The sequence below is a fragment of the Musa acuminata genome, chromosome BXJ3-1 (genome assembly GCF_036884655.1).
Source record: "Musa acuminata AAA Group cultivar baxijiao chromosome BXJ3-1, Cavendish_Baxijiao_AAA, whole genome shotgun sequence".
Taxonomy (NCBI): domain Eukaryota; kingdom Viridiplantae; phylum Streptophyta; class Magnoliopsida; order Zingiberales; family Musaceae; genus Musa; species Musa acuminata.
Genome location: NC_088349.1, coordinates 13,980,803 through 14,000,892, shown reverse-complemented (window position 1 = coordinate 14,000,892; position 20,090 = coordinate 13,980,803). Strand labels below are relative to the sequence as shown.

The 20,090-nt window shown below is 36.4% G+C and overlaps 1 protein-coding gene across 1 annotated transcript; it reads right to left on the bottom strand.

Annotated features, from left to right (window-relative positions):
• Window positions 1-654: 654 nt before the first annotated feature.
• On the bottom strand, window positions 655-20,037 carry LOC135628568 (cation transporter HKT1;5-like). The gene is made up of 3 exons (XM_065135315.1): window positions 18,884-20,037; window positions 1,163-1,381; window positions 655-982 (listed from the first exon to the last, which is right to left on the bottom strand). The coding sequence occupies exons 1-3, from the start codon at window positions 20,017-20,019 to the stop codon at window positions 784-786; spliced, it is 1,554 nt and encodes a 517-aa protein (XP_064991387.1). The 5' UTR covers window positions 20,020-20,037; the 3' UTR covers window positions 655-783.
• Between the last annotated feature and the right edge of the window lie 53 nt (window positions 20,038-20,090).

Here is a 20,090-nt window from a genome sequence, read left to right as displayed (position 1 = left end):
ATATGTATTCCACCGAGTACGACACTTTTTTCGTACCCCTTTATTGCTCGTCCCATAGATCAACTCTCGTTTGTATCCAATAAAATTGCAGGTATTGCCTTGGGTATCAACATAGGTAGCAAAAGTATTGCTCGTAAAAGCTACGTCTTACGTTTGCGGCTTCCTTGTCGGTTTGTGCCTCGATCAGCTGTCTCTCCTACTGCTTTCTTTTTGCGGCTTGATGACCTGTCGGGATTCATTCATTAAGTGGGACCGCGTCCTACGTGTCATGGGATCCTCGCGGCGTAAGTGAACTCCCAAAACTGTAATAAAATGGTGGTAACGCTACAACCCGGTCGAACCGGGTCGACCCAAATCGGTTCCCTGATACGAGTTGTAAGCATGGCTTAGGGAGAACCGCACATTTCCATAAGCACTACACAGCGTGCATACAAATCTTCTCAGTTCCTTCGTAAGAAAATGATACATATGTGTACGTACATTCTCAGGATTAATCAGATTCGTGTGGAGCTAACACAATGATCAAAATGACACGAGAAGCGAATGAAGTCTCAGAGAATTATGATGGTTTGATGCAATGGGAGATGCATGTATACTTAGACGTTTAAGTTGATCGGATTCTTCTGAAGAGGTCTAAATCATTCTAGATCTACATACATTATATTATACATATAACAATCTTACACAAAAACAAAAGTCATGGGAAGTCCAAATTACGGACACAATACTGTAGACCAGACTTGGAGATCGAGACAAATTATACAAGAAGACGCAGTGGAACAACTATATAAACTGCCAATATCTGCCACCTCCCATGCTAAACTTCTTCAACCTGCCGAAGAACATGACAGCAATGAGCACAAGCTTCCCTTTGTTGCTCCATTTCGCCGAGAACCCAGCCGACACATCTTTGCAGTGCACGTCCGCCTTCACTTGCCGCTTGCAGCTGTAGCCCGTTGTGTACCCCACAGTTCCGTATGCACTACCACAAGTTACACAAAGCTGTTAGTTCCAGAGAGAGAGAGAAAGAGAGAGAGAGAGAGAGAGAGAGAGAGAGAGAGTAACATGACTGCTTTGTGGTGTAAATTCGAGCTGCATAAAGGTACAGGAAACTGAAGAAAGTGGGATTCCGAGGCTTCTTGGAGAGAAGGGACGCACGTACCTTACCACCTCCACAACTACGTTGAGGACGCTAAAGTTCAATGGGTCTCGAGACATCTGCCTCCTCTCTGTGATGCAAATGATGATGGTGAAGATGGCAATAGAAGACAGTGGTGAGAGGATAAAACCCAGGCCTGGTGTCCTCCTGCTTGTTTCTCCATCCTCGAGGAGCCGCCTGTCATCTTCTCTGGGCAGAAAACAAGTATACGGAGGAAGATACCTGTAACACAGTTAAGTTCGTGAATTCGTTAGTTCAATAAGTTCTTGATGTCTTGCAAATTAAGGCCATCTGTGGATGATACATGAAAATTGAACATCTAAGTCTCTAGGGTTCTCTCTTTTGACAAGAGTTTGAGTGCGATCTGGGCATATGCCATTTAGGTGTTCACATGTGATGGCCACATGGAAATTTTAATATCAAGAACTGAAATCATATAATCATGTATCAAAGTTTAGATATAGGTACTTGATAAGGGACAATGGCCTTATCAATACCTTTCAATATTATTTAAAAAAAATTATTTGATCTATAAGTACAAGGACAACAATGATATTGATTTGTAAGAATAATTAGTTATATTTGAATAAGGACTATATATTAAATTTGTATGCGATGTAGATATATATTAAATATGTATATATATGATATGTGATATTAAGAGACTAAATCAAAATCTCCCCTCTCTCGATAATATTAAGTCGGTAAACATTAGGCAATTAGATTGACCCACGTGGCCTTCCATCATTATAAGTAGGGACCGATTCTCCACGTAGGTTGAGTTGGTCGAGTCTATCGAGGCTCACCAATATCGCGATTTACTATCTTGCCTACGATATAGAGAAGTCATCGGTGACATGAGGACATGGTATATGCTTAGTCGAGTCCCTCGAGGGTATATTATCGAATCAGACTTATCTTATAACAATGGTGTTGACTTAATCGAACATCATGATTAGTCGAGTCCCTCGAGATTATGGTGATTTGGAGGCCGAATAGGATGAGAATCACAAGGAGTTGTGATCGACAAGAGTTACCTACCTTTATGGGCTTAGCGTGATTGACGGAGATAATGTAAGCATGATAGAGTTGAACGAGGTTGGAGAACCTAGCTCAAGTACCACTTCATAGCCCGAGTCTATTTAAGTACATAGCATACAAGTTCTAACTTTACACAGGTCCGACAAAGTATATCATCCTCCTAAGAGATATGTGGGGACATATTAGAGGAGAGGATGTTGAGAATATTGATCTTCAAATCTATGAGGAGGCTATTACGAGTATAGACTCCGGGAAGTGGTAAGAAGACATGAATTGTGAGATGGATTCCATGTACTCCAACAAGGTTTAGAACTTAGTTGATGCATCCAAAGGTATTGTACTCATTAGTTGCAAGTGGATCTTCAATAAGAAGATCAAAGTAGATGAAAAGATAGAGACCTATAAAGCAAAGCTAGTGGCTAAGAGATATAATTAAAAACAAGGTGTTGATTAGGATGAAACCTTTTCACCCATAGTCATGCTAAAATCCATTTGAATTCTATTAGTTATTGTGGCACACTATGATTATGAGATCTAACAGATGGATGTAAAAATCACATTCCTCAATAACAACCTCGATGAGGAGATGTATATGATATAACCCCAGTGATTCATGTCCAAGGACTACCCAAATATAGTGTGTAGGTTGCTTAGGTCCATTTATGAACTGAAGCAATCTTTCTGAAGTTGAAACATAAGATTTGATGAGACGATCAAATCTTATGACTTCATTAAGAACGAAGATGAGCCTTATGTGTATAGGAAAGTAAATGAGAGTGGTATCACCTTATTGGTGTTATATATGGATGACATCCTGATTATTGAGAATCATGTAGGAATACTATTCATAGTAAAAGCTTAGTTATCTAGAAACTTCTCCACAAAGGACTTAGGGGAAATATCCTATATCTTGGAGATTCATATATATAGAGATAGATCCAAGAGGATGCTTAGCTTGTCCTAGTCCAGGTACACAAACACCATTGTCAAAAAACATGAAAAATTCTAAGAGATGTCTCATACTAATAAGACATGGGATATCGCTTTCTATGAGTATATCCCCAAAGACTCTTGAAGAAAGGGCGAACATGGATAGGATATCCTATATCTTAGTGATAAGATCTATCATGTATGTCATGCTATGTACTAGGCCTGATACAGTGCATGCTCTAAGTGTCACGAGCAGGTATCAAGTATATCTAAGCTTTAAGCACTGGAAAGTAGTAAAGTGTATCCTTAAGTACTTACAAAGGTCTAGGGATCTTTTACTGGTATATGGAGGAAGTAGCCTCAGGGTTGAAGGCTACACAGACTCAAGTTTCCAGTCTGATATCGATAATAACAAGTCGAATTCGGGATATATGCACACATTGAATGGAGGAGCAGTATGCTGGAAGAGTTCCAAGCAAGATACTACTGCTGACTCAACTATAGAGGCGAAGTATATTGTTGCAGCAGAGGCAGCAAAGGAGGGAGTTTGGATGAAGAAGTTCATCAACAGAGAGATTACTCAAGCGAAGGAACCCAAGTCTCATCAAAAGTCTAAGCACGTTCTAAGGAGGTTCCACTTGACTAGAGAGATCGTGACCTAAGGAGATGTAGCGATAGAAAGAGTTCTATTTGAAGATAACATCGCAGATCTACTAACAAAGTCATTGTCTCATATTGTCTTTGAGCATCACAATAGCCCGATGGGGATCAGACACATAGGTGATTAACTTTAGATCAAGTGGAAGATTGTTAGTCATAGGTACCATGTAAGCCAATCATGTGAGTGATGGCACGTGTGACATGATACGCATTCTTTTTACTTATTATATTTTAGCATTTTATCACTATATATATATATATATATATATATATATATATATATATATATATATATATATATATATATATATATATGTCCATGGATTTGTGCAATGAGAATCGAATCGTGATGAAATCATGATAATGAGAACGATTCATCTTTAAACACAGATTCTAAATAATCCTGGTCATAGGTTACTCGAGAGAAACATCAAGATAACTAGACAGACTGGTGTATTATATACTCATCCATATAATGGAAGTAACTGGTCTCATAGCTGCTCGTGCGGGGACACTAGTGCTACAATGCAAGTGTTCATTAGAGAATGAGTTCACTGATTGAGTCATTCAAGGAATGGTATATGGTTAATAATATCTCATTATCAAACAACGATTTCATTGTCCTAGTGGTGTACTTAGTCCTTAGACTTGAGACACCAAAGATGTCCTATATGAGTACTCCATTTTTTTATACTAGACTTATAAGCTTGGAAGTTCTAGATCTAACACAACTAGTCATCGGGAGTGGTAGCCAATCTTACAAGGACTCTTAAGTGTCGATAGAGGATCATTCACTCTTGGTGTTATAAGAGGAATATCTTATGTATTCATACTTATATAAATCCCTAGCTAGGGTCATTCGAATTGAGAGAGAAAGAGTTCTTCGAGAGAATTTGATTAGAGCGAGACTCGGATAGAAACTGTATACTATGCCCAGTATACTGTCTCTAGGGTATTAGATGGATGAGAGACTATAGATACATAATAATCGAGGACAAATAAGTCTAAAGGATTGGATTCCCCTATATCGTCTAGGGATTGAAGCGTAGTGGCCTAGTACGTCCATAATCGATGAGTCGAGTAAATTATTATAAAGATAATAATTCATTGAGCTAGAAGAAGTTTTGACAAGTATGACTCACGGCCAGCTTGATATTGGGCCTAGAGGGTTACACACATATGGTAGGCATTACGATAAGTAGAGGTTCAGATGTGAGATATCCACAAAAACCCTTATCTTATTGGATATCCAATAAGCTCATGAATTATTAGATCCTATGGATGAGATCCAATAAGTGGCATTGAAAGATTATTGGATAGAGATCCACTAATCTAAGAGACTTGGGTAGTTGGATAGAGATCCAATACCCAATAGGACAGGATCCATTAGGGTTAAATTAATAAGGGGCCTCTATAAATATGAGAGAACCAAATATACATAGGCTAAAGGTTTCTTAGTTGCCACCTCATATTCTTCTATCCCATTCTCCTCCTCAGATAGTAGGTGTGAAGTTTTGGGTAGTGATTTGAGGAGCATCGTCGTAGCCCTTATTATGATCAAGAGCAACACTAATAGGAGGGTGAATTAGTGCAGCGAAAAAAATCATTAGTTATATAAAATATTCATTTGTTGAAAACCAATCCCAGAAAGTGCTTAATTTTAGAGTAAATGAACTAGCAATTAACTTAGAAAGTAATGGCAGTAATGAAAAGTAGAATGGAAATGAGCACACCGAAATTTACAGTGGTTCGGTCGTTGTGACCTACATCCACTTCTGATTCCTCCTCCGTCGAGGTAACTAACATTCACTAATAGTCTTCCTTCAATAAGCAAAGACCAACCACCTCTTTACAATGCTTTCTCCTTTTTACGGATTTAGGAGATAACCCTTACAAGCCTCATACCTCTCTTGAATGATCACAACACTAGAAAGGCAGGAGGAGGACTCTTTGCACTTTTATAACACTTTTAACACCCCAAGACTTCAATATATTGTTGACACTTTTATGCCCTTTTATGCAGAAAAGGGTGGGGTATTTATAGACCCCAATGACTTCAGAATTAGAGCCAAAACGTGTCATATCCTCATATTTCAGGGTTACTAGCAATACCAACGTCATTATTGGGTGGTATTACCGCTTGTAGACTGATACTGGATGGCACCACTACTCATTCTGGGCTGTACGACCGCTTGACAAAGCTTAAAGATTGAGCTTTAGTGGTACCATCGCTTGACAGGATGGTACCACCGCCTGACAGTATTAACTATCGATGGTACCTCCACCTAGAGCACTTGGGAGACTGAGTCCCAAGCGGTGCCACTGTCGGCCATGACTTCAGGTGTTGAATTGGCCCCTAAGTTAATGAGATTACCTCCCAATCCTAACTTAACTTATGGTTTAACTACAATAATTAAGACATTTAAACAAGTAATCTCTATCCGGTATGCCAATTGTTCTCTCGACGAACTTCTCGGTGAGCTTCCAGCAAACTTCTCGGTGAACTTCCGGCGAACCCCCGACGAACTCTCGACAAGCTTCCGGTAAACTTCCGACACATCGTCCAAATCTTTGACGTATCGTTTGATCTTTGACTCTGGCCCAACATCTGCTTTATGCCTTATCGCTATCGTAGTTAATCCTACACACTTATCTCAACATATAGATTATATCAAATAATTTACCAATTGATTTTATCATCAAAATCCAAGATTCAACAATCTCCTATTTTTTTATGATGACAACCCATTGATAACGGAGTTAACATTAACTCCTCCTATCTATATGTTATACTTGAGAAAAGACAAACTTGAATTCAAGCCTTAATCGATTTTAATATAGAAATTTCATGTATTGTGCATCATCATAGTTTCAAGTCATCAAGGTATTAAATGCACAATTTCATTACTTCATGCATGATAAAATACTTTAGGCAAGCCTTACATCACTACTTGCATGATACGTCATTATAACCTTTATGATACTTACATTATTGCATGGTGACGTTCAAACGTTTACAATATTAAAGAGAATCCAACGTTGCATTGTAACATTCAAAAGGTCACAACATTAAAGAGTTCACAACATCAAAAGTTCACAACATTAACTAGTTCACGACATCAAATGTTCACAACATTAAAGAGTTCACAACATCAAAAGTTCACAATATTAAATAGTTCACAACATCAAAAAGTTCACTACATTAAAGAGTTCACAACATCAACAGTTCATAATATTAAGGAGGATCCGTCAACTTCTCCCCTTTTGTCATCAACAAAAAGACATACATTAGCTATTCAGGTAGTGCTAAATCAAAATATCTAAACAGAGTATTAAGTTGTTGATGAATTTGTTGTAACTCAGTTAAGATTTGATCTTGACGTAGTTCAAATCGATCCATTTGAGTCCCTATAGCGTCAGCAAATGAGAAGGGTGCTTGCTCTGTTGGAGATGTTGCCTTAAAGGGACCAGTAGGAGGAGATTGGTTTTCCCTAAATATTGGTGTTTCAGGTTCTGGATCAGGTGGGGTGGGTGGTCAGTCCTTCTAGATAATCTAGTTCAAGCCTCATTTCTAACTATACATCTTAATCTTCTTAGCAGGTTTCTATTTATGATACTAAACCTATCTAGTTTCAAGATTTCTTCGTCAGGTGGAATGACTATGTCATATGCATGGATTAGTCTAGTGATCAAGCCACCATATGGAAGCATCATATCTTTTTTTGATAGTTCAATTATGTTTTGTTATATCAAGTAACCAAAACAATTGTCATGCCCCTTCATAATCCAAAACATCGTTCCTACTTCAATTTGGCTAACTTCATCATGATGATATTGTTTTAGGAGTATAATATTTATCAAGATGTGATGAAGCAATTTGGTATTGAAAGGTAGTAAATGTTCATAACTTTTTGGAAGGATAGACAAGTTTGGATTACCAAAAATGGTACATAAGGCTTCAGAATAAGTGGTCTCAACTGATTCTTCATCCCATTGTCCTCTAAAGTAACAACCTCTCATTTTCTCAAAAATTCTTATGAGGTTGCAAATTATGCTATCCGTAATGGGTATGTGATATCCTAAGAGATAAGTGGATACCCTATCGTGTTCATCCACGTGTAAGTTATTGTAAAATAACCTAATAAGTCTAGGATAAATAGGTTCACTTATTTGAAGAATTGTAAGGATATATAGGTTAGCAAACCATTGAATTGGTTCTAAATTACTCAATTCTTCTAAATCTACATATTTACCCTTATGAATATTTCTAAATACGACATGCTATATTATAAATAGGGTTCTAGTAAGACCATTACTCTCCAAAACTCCTTGAGTTGTGGAATAACGAAAAACCCAACATTTCATATTTTTAAGTTTTCGGATGCAAATGTTTTATCTTGAATGAAAAAGATGCCTTAGATAAATTTGATGCAAAATCCGATGAAGAAATTTTTCTTGGCTATTCTTCTATCTCTAAGGCCTTTCGTATTTTTAACAAAAGAACTTTGGTTATAGAATAGTTCATTCATGTTGTTTTTAATGAAGTTTTCGAAGTTAAGAAAAATGATCTCGATGATGATGTTAATTTTGATGCTTTGAATTTAAATGAAACCCTTTCTTCATCTAGCAAGTTGGATGCATCTTTTTCCGAAACATCCTTGCCCAAGGAATGGAAGTATGTAGATACTTATCCTAAGGAGTTAATCATGGGAGACACAACAAAATGGGTTCAAACTCGTTCTTCTCTTAAGAAATTTTGTGCAAATATCACTTTTCTCTCTCAAATTGAACCTAAATGCATTGATGAGGCCTTGTAAGATGATTCATGGGTTATCGCAATGTAAGAAAAATTAAATTAATTTGAGAGAAATGAGGTGTGGAAGCTTGTTTCAAGGCCAAATGACCATTTAGTTATTGGTACTAAATGGGTCTTTAGAAATAAGCAAGATGAATTTGGTATTGTGATTAGAAATAAGGCTAGATTAGTAGCTAAGGGTTTCAACCAAGAAGAAGGTATCGACTATAAAGAAACCTTCGCTCCTATGGCACGATTAGAAGCCATAAAGATGCTCCTTACTTATGCTAGTAGCAATAATTTTAAGTTATTTCAAATGGATGTTAAAAGTACTTTTCTTAATGGTTTTATTTTCGAAGAAGTTTATGTTGAATAACCTCCCAGATTTAAGAATGATAATCTCCCTAATCATGTATTTAAATTAACTAAAGCTCTTTATGGATTGAAACAAACCCCAAGGGCTTGGTATGAAAGACTTAGCTCATTTCTTATCGAAAATAATTTCTCTAAAGACAAGGTCGATACTACATTGTTTATTAAAAATTTTAAAAATAATTTTCTTATTGTTCGAATTTATGTTGATGACATTATTTTCAGTTCCACGAATGAATCTTTGTGTGAATCATTTGCCAAAAGTATGAGTCTAGAGTTTGAAATGAGTCTAATTGGAGAATTAATTTTCTTTTTAGGCTTACAAATAAAATAACTAAGTAATGATATTTTTCTTAATCAAACAAAATATACTTTAGATTTGCTAAAAAGGTTTAATATGGATAGCTCAAAGGCTATCAATACTCCCATGAGTATCTCCACTAAGTTAGACATTGATGAAAGTGGAGAAAACTTTGATCAAAAAGCTTATAGAGGTATGATAAAAAGTTTACTATACCTCATCGCAACTAGACTGTATATCATATTTAGCGTAGAACTTTGTGTTAAGTTTCAATCTAATCCTAAGATATCTCATCTTAAAGCAGTTAAGATAATTCTTAGATATTTTAAAGATACCACTAATCTAGGATTATGGTATCTAAAATCCGAGAACTTTGAACTAATTGTTTATGCTGATGTGAATTTTGCTGGATGTAGATTAGATAGAAAAAGCACATTCGGAACATGTCAATTTTTAAGACATGCACATGTTTCTTGGTCTTCCAAGAAACAAAACTCGGTTGCACTATCTACAATCGAATCTGAGTACATTGCAGCTGGTGCATATTGTGCATAAGCTGTGTGGATGAAAAACACTTTAGAGGATTATAAGATTCATCTTAAAAATATTCCCATAAAATGTGATAACACAAGTGCAATATGTTTAATAAAAAATCTCATTCAACACTCTAGAACTAAACATATTGATATTAGACATCACTCTATACGAGATTATGTCAATAATCATGATGTTATCTTAGAGTTTATTGATACGAAACATCAATTAGTTGACATCTTTACAAGACATTTATGTGAAGAACAATATAATTTTATTAAAAGAGAGTTAGGAATGTTAATTTATCCAAATGCATGAATTTGATGTATATCTTTTCTGAACTATCTTTCTGTATTTCATATATGGAGCTTTCATGAATTTATTTTGTTTTTATCTTCCTTGATATCAAGTTTATTTCATATCCTTATTCCATCATTTAATGATGTTTGATACATGGAATTAATTGACAAATGCATCTCTCACGAATTTCATTCTTATGAATTTTTAATGAGAAATGGATTTGATGCAATGCTCCTCTCATTATGAAGTTTTATTCATAAATTTCTCTTTCATGTGATACTCCTCTCCTATGAATTCCTCCTTATTTCTCTTATGAAAGATGAATTTTCTGAATTCCAATGGATATCTTGGTCCTTGAAAGATGAATTTTAGTGTGCGATGATTACTTGCAAGATTGGGGATTTGATTTCGTATAGATATCTTGATCCTTTTTATGAATCCCTTCTCTTTGTCAAAATGAAAGTATATTTTAACGAAAACTTATTTATCATTTTTAACTTAATTTAAATCATTTCATAAATTTAGTTCTTAATGGATTCCCTCCTTACCTTCTTTCCTCTTCTTCATGCAAAGTTGTGATGACAAAGGGCGAGAAGTTGATGGAATCTATCACTTAATGTTGATAACATTTAATGATGAGAACTTTTAAGTGTGAAACTTGAATTTTTTTTTTATCATACTTGCATTGTTGAATTGTTCTCCTTTTTGTTGATGACAAAGGGGAAAAAATAATACCAAAATATGGTAAATTGATGACAAATGTATACAATGTATTTCATCATATATACTTAAAATGTTTGCTTGATAAATTTCATTCATTATGATAAGATATCTAGAGCTTAACTTGGTATTTATACAATTGATATCTTGCTATACGATGATGAATTGCTATCTTTATCATCTTTCATATTTGAAATATCATACTTAAAAATGAATATCATGCCTTGACATCATTTTGATAAATACTTGGCATCATATTTTGAGAATGTTAGATCATGATAGGAATCATGATGTGCATATTGATAAGTTTAATGAACTTAACTTATCGGTTTTATTCTTAAATTCAAATGCCTTGAATTGAAGAATGTCATATAGATAGGGGGAGTTAAGGTTAACTCCATCATCAATTGATTGTCATCATTAAAAAGGGAGAGATTATTGAATCTTAGATTTTGATGATTAAGTCAATTATAAATTGTTTGATCTAATCTATATATATTGAGAAAAGTGTGTAGGATTAACTACAATAATAGTAAAACATAAAGTAGATATTGTGCTGGAGTCAAGAATAAGATCTCGTTGGGAGTTCAAGAGTTCATCGGAAGTCCGGACAGAACTAATTGAGAAGTCCAAGAGCTTGCCAAAGAAGCTCATCAGAGCTCGCCAATAAGATCGTTGTAAAGTCCAAGAGCTTGCCGGGAGTACATCGGAACATTGCCGAGAGTTCGTCGGAAGCTCGTCGGAATTGGGCCGGATTAAACAGTCTATTCAGCCCTTGAAAACATGGTTGGCGGTGGCACCACCAGGTGACCAAGTCCCCCAAGTAGTCTGGGCGGTGGCACCGCTCAGACTGGGCGGTGGTATCGCTAGCAATTAATATTTCCAGTAGTGGTACTGCCCCTATTAAGTGGTGGTACTGCCAGAGCTCGGTCTCCGAGCTCGGTCAGGCGGTGGTACTGCCCAGTGTCAGACTGTAGTCAGTAGTACCGCCCAGTAATGGAAGTGGTACCGCTAGTACCTTGGAAATTCGGGATGAGACACTTTTTGGTTCTATTTTTGAAACCATTGGGGCTTATAAATACCCTATCCTTTTTTGCATAAAAGGGCACAAAAGCATTGGTATAGTCTTGAATTCTTGAGTCTTAAAGTGTTGTAAAAGTGAGAAGAGTTCTCCTCCTTCGTCTCTTAGCCTTGTAACCATCCAAGAAAGAGGAGTGAGACATGTAAGGGTTGTCTCCTTAACCTGACAAAAGGAGAAAAAGCTGTAAAAGGTGGTTGGCCTTCGCTTATTGAAGGAAGGCCATTAGTGGACGCCGGTGACCTCAAAGGAGGAGGAATCCAAAAGTGGATATAGGCCACAAAGACCGAACAATTCTAAATTCTAGTTTCCTTTTCAATTTGTGCAAGTTATATTTCTGCAAGCTACATTACATTCTTACTGCCTTCTCTATACTCTCATACACTTTCAAGTTAAACTCCTTATGAAATGATTTTTGTCAGAATTGGTTTTAATCGAAATGTAGACTATTGAAAGTTGTAATTTTTCCATTGCACTAATTCACCCCCCCTCTTAGTGCCGCTCTTGATCCTAACAGGTTTCATGCGGAATAATTCATAACTATGAACTAAAAAATTGATTTTTGACTCCTTAACCCAACTTGTGCCTTCATGTATGATTTTAAGTATATGCTAAATGTTATAAGTCATTTCGCAAATAGAAACTCGATTGAATTCATTTTTATCCAAAGCACAAAACAAAGCATTTATTGCTTAGGCATTCGAAGAGAAAGTCTTCTCCAAGTCATTCCATTCACTCATTGGAAGAGAGGACTTTTAAAATCCGTTTTCAACGATATTCCATAACTCAAAATCCATAGAAATTAATAATATCTTCAACCTAGTTTCCCAATACGTGTAATATGTCTCATTGAACATTGGAGGATGAGTGATACAATGACTTTCTTGATTATCAGCAAAAGCCATCTCTCTTGGGTTTTAAACCAAATCGAGAGTAACTAAGCTCTGATACCAATTGTTAGGATCAACAGCGGCACTAAGAGGGGGGGGGGGGGGGGGGTGAATTAGTATAATAGAAAAATCGTTAATTTTATAAAATATTCATTCGTTGAAAACCAATCTCGAAAAGTGCTTTGACTTTAGAGTAAATGAACTAGCAATTAACTTAGAAAGTAATGACAGTAATGAAAAGCAGAATGGAAATGAGCACATCGAAATTTATAGTGGTTTAGTCGTTGTGACCTACATCCACTTTCGATTCCTCCTCTGTTGAGATCATCGGCGTCCACTAATAGTCTTACTTCAATAGGCAAAAACCAACCATCTCTTTATAGCACTTTCTCTTTTTCACGAGTTTAGGAGATAACCCTTATAAGCCTCACACCTCTATTGAATGATCACAATACTAGAAAAGGTGGTGGAGAACTCTTTACACTTTTACAACACTTTTAATGCCCCAAGACTTCAAGATATTATTCACATTTTTATGCCCTTTCATGCAGAAAAGGGTGGGGTATTTATAGACCCCAATGGCTTTAGAATTGAATACAAAAAGTATCATATCTTTGGATTCCAAGATGCTAGTGGTACTATCGCCATTATTAGGCGGTACTATTGCCTACAGACTAACACTAGGCGATACCACTGCTCAATCTGGGCGGTACGATCGCCTGACAGATCTCGGAGATTGAGCTATGGTGGTACCACTACCTGACAGGGCGATATGACCTCCTGACAGTATTAATTGCTAACAGTACCACCGCTTAGAGCACCTGGGAGACAAAGTCCCAAGCAGTGCCACCGTTGGTCCTAGCGGTGCCACAGCCGACCATGACTTCAGGTGCTAAATAGGTTGGCCTCTAACTGAGTTAGTAGGATTACCTCCTAATCCTAATTCAACTTTTGATCTAACTATGATAATTAAGATATTTAAATAAGCAATCTCTATCCGGTATGCCAATTGTTATCTTGGCGAACTTCTAGTGAGCTTCCGACAAACTTCTCGGCAAACTTCTGACGAACTCCCGACGAACTCTTAGCAAGCTCCCGAAGAACTCTCGACAAGCTTCTAGCAAACTTCCGACATATTATCCGAATCTTCGACGTATTGTTCGATCTTTGACTCCGGCACAACATCTGCTTTATGCCTTACCACTATCGTAGTTAATCCTACACACTTATCTCAATATTTAGATTTGATCAAATAATTTATCAATTGATTTCATCATCAAAATCTGAGATTCAATAGCCCTACTATGTGGATCATCGTTAGAGAGGAGGACGTTAGACCTCCTTCATCCTCTTCTATAGATCTACAGGGATTCAGGAATATACAATCTCTCTAGGTAATACAACTATCTCATACATGGTTTTCAGTTTCGTGGATTTTGTTCACCAATCTTCGCATGACGATGAACACCTTTTTGAGAAATTTGAGAATTTTATTTTCTATTCTTTCGTTGAGCATGTGATGTCGCCCCTATATTTTCCTACACTTGTGTTATCGCATGAAGTAGCACTGTTGCGTGTGTAGTGTTACCTATAGCCAAATCCTACCATTGTAGGCAGTAGTGATGCCAATCAAGGTAGCCGTTGCCCATAATCGCAATTGCCACACACAGCAGCTCCATCATCGAACTTATGTTGCCAAGGCTATTGGACACTACAGTCATTGACTGTAGTAGCCATCCGTCCAATCTATGACCAGTGACCAATAGAGACTACCACCCTTAATGGTGCTATCGCTAACAACAAGCTACCGATGGTAGCCCATTGATCAAACATGGGCAGCATGCCATCCCTGGCTTTAAAGAGACCTTGCATCACTTGCAAGCAATAAGATGAATGAGATAGAAAAGCAAATCAATAACACAGATGAATCGTTCAAGCACTAAAATCATGCTTTTGTTACGTAAAAAAAACTTTAATGTCAAGCACTAAAATCAAATAATCATAGATTGAATTTAAATGTGTATAGCTTTCGATATCATTTAGAAAACTTTTATCTAATCTACAAGTATATCATTATTCAATTTGAAAACTATAGCAATATTGATTTACAAGGATAACTAGACTTGTATTATCATCTTTTCCTATTGACAACTATAAATAATGAAATATGGACTAAGGGGAGACGAGAGAAGTGTTGGAATTAAACTGGTTCAAGTGTCATAAAGAGGTTCATTTCATCAAAAGAAATGTTCATTGTATCAAGAGGGAGATTCATTACATCAAGAAGAAAAAATGGATTAAAAGTCTATGGAAGAATAAGTCAAATTGGTTATTGGTTCTTGAAAGGGTTTCTTGAAAGAAAATGATTTATCTTGAATACAATTAATGTAATATATCTTTGGGGACTATATAAACCCCATATGTTGGGTCATGAAAGATAGAGAGTTTCTGAAATTGTAACGAGTTTTCTTGAGAGAAATATTAAAGATTGAAGCTTGTCCTACTCTTCTTCTATTTGATAACTCCATCCCCTCTTCCTATCAATATCAACATTTGGTATCAGAGCATAGGTTAAGCTATGGCCTCTTCCTCAAGTGTCATCCAACTCCAGATCCCCAAATTGACAAAAGAAAATTATGACATATTGTGCATCCAAATGAAGGTTCTTCTAGGCTCCCAAGATGTATGGGAGTTTGTAGAAGATGGATTTGCTGAACCAAGTCCAACAGAAGGAGCAATGAATGCAGAAGGAAGAAAACAACTCAAAGAAAGAAGGAAGAAGGAGAAAAAAGCTTTGTTCACAATCTACCAAGGGTTTGATGATACAATGTTCGAGATTATCAATCCAGCAAATACTTCAAAGGAGGCTTAGGAAATGCTTCAAAAAGCATTCGGTGGTGTTGATAAGGTAAAGAAACTTCGTCTACAAGTTTTACGAGTTGAGTTTGAAAAATTACAACAAGGTACTTCTGAAACTATTTCTGATTACTTCTCAAAACTCATTTCTATTGTTTATCAAATGAGATGAAATGGTGAACAAGTAAATGATCAGAGAGTAATAGAAAAAATATTGAGATCTCTAGATCCGAAATTTGATTTTATTGCTGTTGCGATTGAAGAATCTAAAGATTTAGAAAAAATATCTTTAGAAGAACTTATGGGTTCCCTTCAAGTTCATAAACAAAGGATTACAAAAAGAGTAGAAGACAAAACCATGGAGCAAGCACTACAAGCTAAGTTTGCTCTTGAAAATAAAGGAGAATCAAATTCTTAAAGAGGAAGAGGAGGCAGAAATCAGACTAATCAAGAATCTCCAAATAATGAAGATGCTAGAGAAAATTCTAGCCAAAGAGGCCGAGGTTATGGTCGAGGACATGGCCGAGGCCGTGGACATGACAGAAATTTTGAAAGATCTGAAATACAATGCTATGTTTGCAAAAGGTATGGACATTACTCTTATGAATGTTATTATAATCCTAACAATTAAGGTGATAAGGAAAATTTTATTGAGGAAGAAAAGAACGAAAATCAAGTTTTGCTAATGAGTTATGATAATTTGAAAGAGGATTAATCTATCACATAGTATCTAGATACAAGAGCTTCAAATCACATGTGTGACATCAAAGAGTTATTTTCATAAATGGATAAAAGTTATTCCGGAAACATTACATTTGGTGATTTGTCTCAAAGGCCAGTAAGAGACAAAGGTAAAATTTTCCTTAAACTTAATAATGGCAAGGAATTATGAATTTCAGATGTTTATTATGTTCCTGATATGAAAAATAATATTTTAAGCTTGGGACAATTACTTGAAAAAAGTTATGAAATTGAGATGAAAGATATGACTCTCTCAATTCGTGAAAAGAATAAAACATTAATATCATATGTGAAAATGACATAGAATAGAATGTTTCCTCTGCATTTAAGTATTTTTTATCAATCAAATTATTTTAAAGCTGATATTGAGGATATTTCTAACATCTTAGATATGCTCACTTAAATTTTGAGGCTTTAAAACTTCTAGAGAAGTATAATATTATGATAGGAATGCCAAAAATTGATCATCCAGCAAAATTGTGTGAAGTATGTGTCATAGGTAAGCAAGAAAGAAAGCCTTTTAAAGTGACAAGGACAAAAAGAGCATGGAATCGACTTGATCTGGTGCACTCAGATATTTGTGGCCCTATCAATCCAGTATCACTTGGAGGAAGCAGGCATTTTCTTATCTTCACTGATGATCATAGTAGAAAAACTTAGGTTTATATGTTAAAAGAAAAAAAAGAAGTTTTAAGCAAATTCAAAGAATTTAAGGATTTGGTTGAAAGATAAAGTTGTAAGATTAAATGTTTAAGAACAGATAGGAGTGGTGAATATATATCAAATGAATTTGAAAGTTTTTATAGAAATAATGAAATTCTACATCAATTCACCATGTCATACACACCTCAACAAAATGGTGTCTCAGAAAGAAAAAAATAGGACTATCCTTAATATGGTCTGATGCATGTTAAAGGAAAAAAAATTTCGAAAGAATTTTGGGGTGATGCAATTTATTTGCTTAACAAGTTTCTGACAAAGCGAATTGGTAATGTTACACCAGAAGAAGCATGGAGCTTACGAAAACCAAGAGTTGATCATTTGAGGATTTTTGGAAGTGTTGCATTTGCCAAGATACCCGAAGAGAAGAGAACAAAATTGGAGGATAAAAGTTAGAAATGTATTTTGTTAGGTTATCCAGAGAATTCCAGTGGTTACAAACTCTACAATCCTCTCACAAATAAAGTTATGATGTCAAGAGATGTTGAGTTTGATGAATAATAGATTTAGAACTAGAAAAGTGATGAGCAGCATAAGAAAGCTGTAGCTTCAGAAGAAGATGATATAATACCAACAAGCACCGAAGTGGCTTTGCCAGAATTATCACCTAGATCAGCTAGGTCACATGATTCAAGAAGTCTAATTATAAAAAGGACAAGACCAATTCATGAGCTATATAATATGACTCGAAGGATTAATACTAGCAATGATGAACTTTCCTTATTTTGTCTTTTTGTAGGATATGATCCATTAACCTTCGAAGAAGCTTATAGAGATGAAAAATGGCGACAAGCTATGAATGAAGATATTCATGTTATTAACAAAAATAATACATGGGAGTTTACTACACTTCTAGAAGACCACCAAGTTATCGGTGTTACTTGGATCTTCAAAATAAAAAGAAATATAAAAGGAGAGGTAGAGAAATACAAGGCCAAATTGGTTGCAAAGGGATATAAACAACAATATGGGATTGATTATGAAGAAGTATTTGCGTCAGTTGCTCAATTGGAGATAGTAAGATTACTTATCTCTATAACAGCTCAAATAAAATGAAAAATTTTATAAATAGATGTCAAATCAGTATTTCTTAATTGAGTTCTTGAAGAAGAGGTATATATTCAATAACTTCGAAAGAAACTTGGCATGTTAGATGGAACAAGTTTAAGAGGGGAGAATGTTGGAATTAAACTTGTTCAAGTGTCATAAAGAGGTTCATTTCATCAAAAGAAATGTTCATTACATCAAGAGGGAGGTTCATTACATCAAGAAGAAAAAATGGATTAAAAGTCTATAGAAGGATAAGTCAAATTGGTTATTGGTTTTTGAAAGGGTTTCGAGAATGATTCATCTTGAATACAATTAATGTAATGTATTTTTGGGACTATATAAACTCCATATGTTGGGTTATGAAAGATAGAGAGTTTCTGAAATTGTAAAGAGTTTTCTTAAGAGAAATATTGAAGATTGAAGCTTGTCCTACTTTTCTTTTTATTAACTTCATCCCCTCTTCCTATCAACATCAACAAGAAGATCTATAATATCTCTTCTGTATGTTGTCAGGTCACATATTGAGTCCCTAAGAGATCTTATCAATTTATAGACGAAAGTAGATGATCTAGGATAAATAATTAATATATTCTAAGTCATCTTCTAAAGAATCCTATCATAATTAAACTTTCTTTCTATTGATTTATAAACTATAGTCAAAATCTAATTCAATCTATTATATATCTTATCCAATTAAAAAACTTTATAATCTAACAAATAAAAAAGGTGTACTAACATCATCACGACAAACAGCACCAGGATGGCCGGAGAGATAGCTGAGAGGTCAACAATGGATTCTCCGGCGTAGCGTGAGTTCACTGACAGGAACATGGCACCGACGATCTTCTGATACGTGCTCAGCCCAGTTATGCTGTCGGACGTCCACTCCATGCAGCAGAACAGTATGAGCTGTAGCAGCACAAGCCCCGCCACGGTGATTGCCAAGTACAATGCATGAGGGCCAGGAAGCAAGTGATCATAACCCATCTCCCCGTAGTTATTTAGCAGGTAGTCGTACTCCTGCCGCTTGGTGAGCTTCTTCAAGAGCCAGATGACTGCCCTCAAGCTCGAGGCGTACATCGTGTTTCCGACGAGTGCTTGCACTATAACTATCAGTAGGAGGCCAGAACAAGTCCTAAACACCACCATATTCTCATTGGTGAGCACGAAGCCGCAGTTGGCGAAGGTAGAGACCGTCGTAAATATGGAAAACATGGACGCATTGATCCCCTTTCGGTCAAGCACAGTTCCGGCATCTGGGACAAGTCGCAAGTAAACAAGGATGAGCAAGAAACCAACCACGTGAGCTACTATGAGATAGCCCAACACCACAAAGAACAGGTGCTTTCTAGAGCTAGATTTCATGTCCAGTACTGTCATGTCGGGAGGCATCAGGTCGGGTTTCTGGTGTCCGAGCTCAGCTTCATCGGAGAGAGTCGCGAGTTCCATGCCAGATGCATCGAGTGAAGAATCCTTCTTCTGGAACTTGATCTTTGCGAAGTGGAGACCAAGCAGGGAAACGAAAACCTCTCCTCCGGTCACCATTAGAAGAGTTAGAACTCCGAGCTGGTAGTTGGAGAACACCTCCATCTCCATGGCATCCATGCTTGAGACAGTGTTAGCTGACACCGACATGAAGAGCAGGTCGACGTTGGTAGGCTTACTCGTCACGTCTCTCAGAGGCAGTATCTGTAGAAGTAAGAAACCAGCCATAGACAAAGAGAAGAAGTAGCAGGACTGGATCCAGAATGGGTTAGCCTGAAAAAGTAGAAATCGATAGAGAGAGGCGACGAGGGTGGGAATAGATTCAGTGGAACGTGAGAGTTTATGGATGAAGCTTTTCGTATGGGAAGTAATGGCCGTGACAGCCATGGCGGTCCCTGAAGGCAGTAGTTTGGATGCAGCCATTAGGGTGGGTGGGGAGGTATACATATATACACACG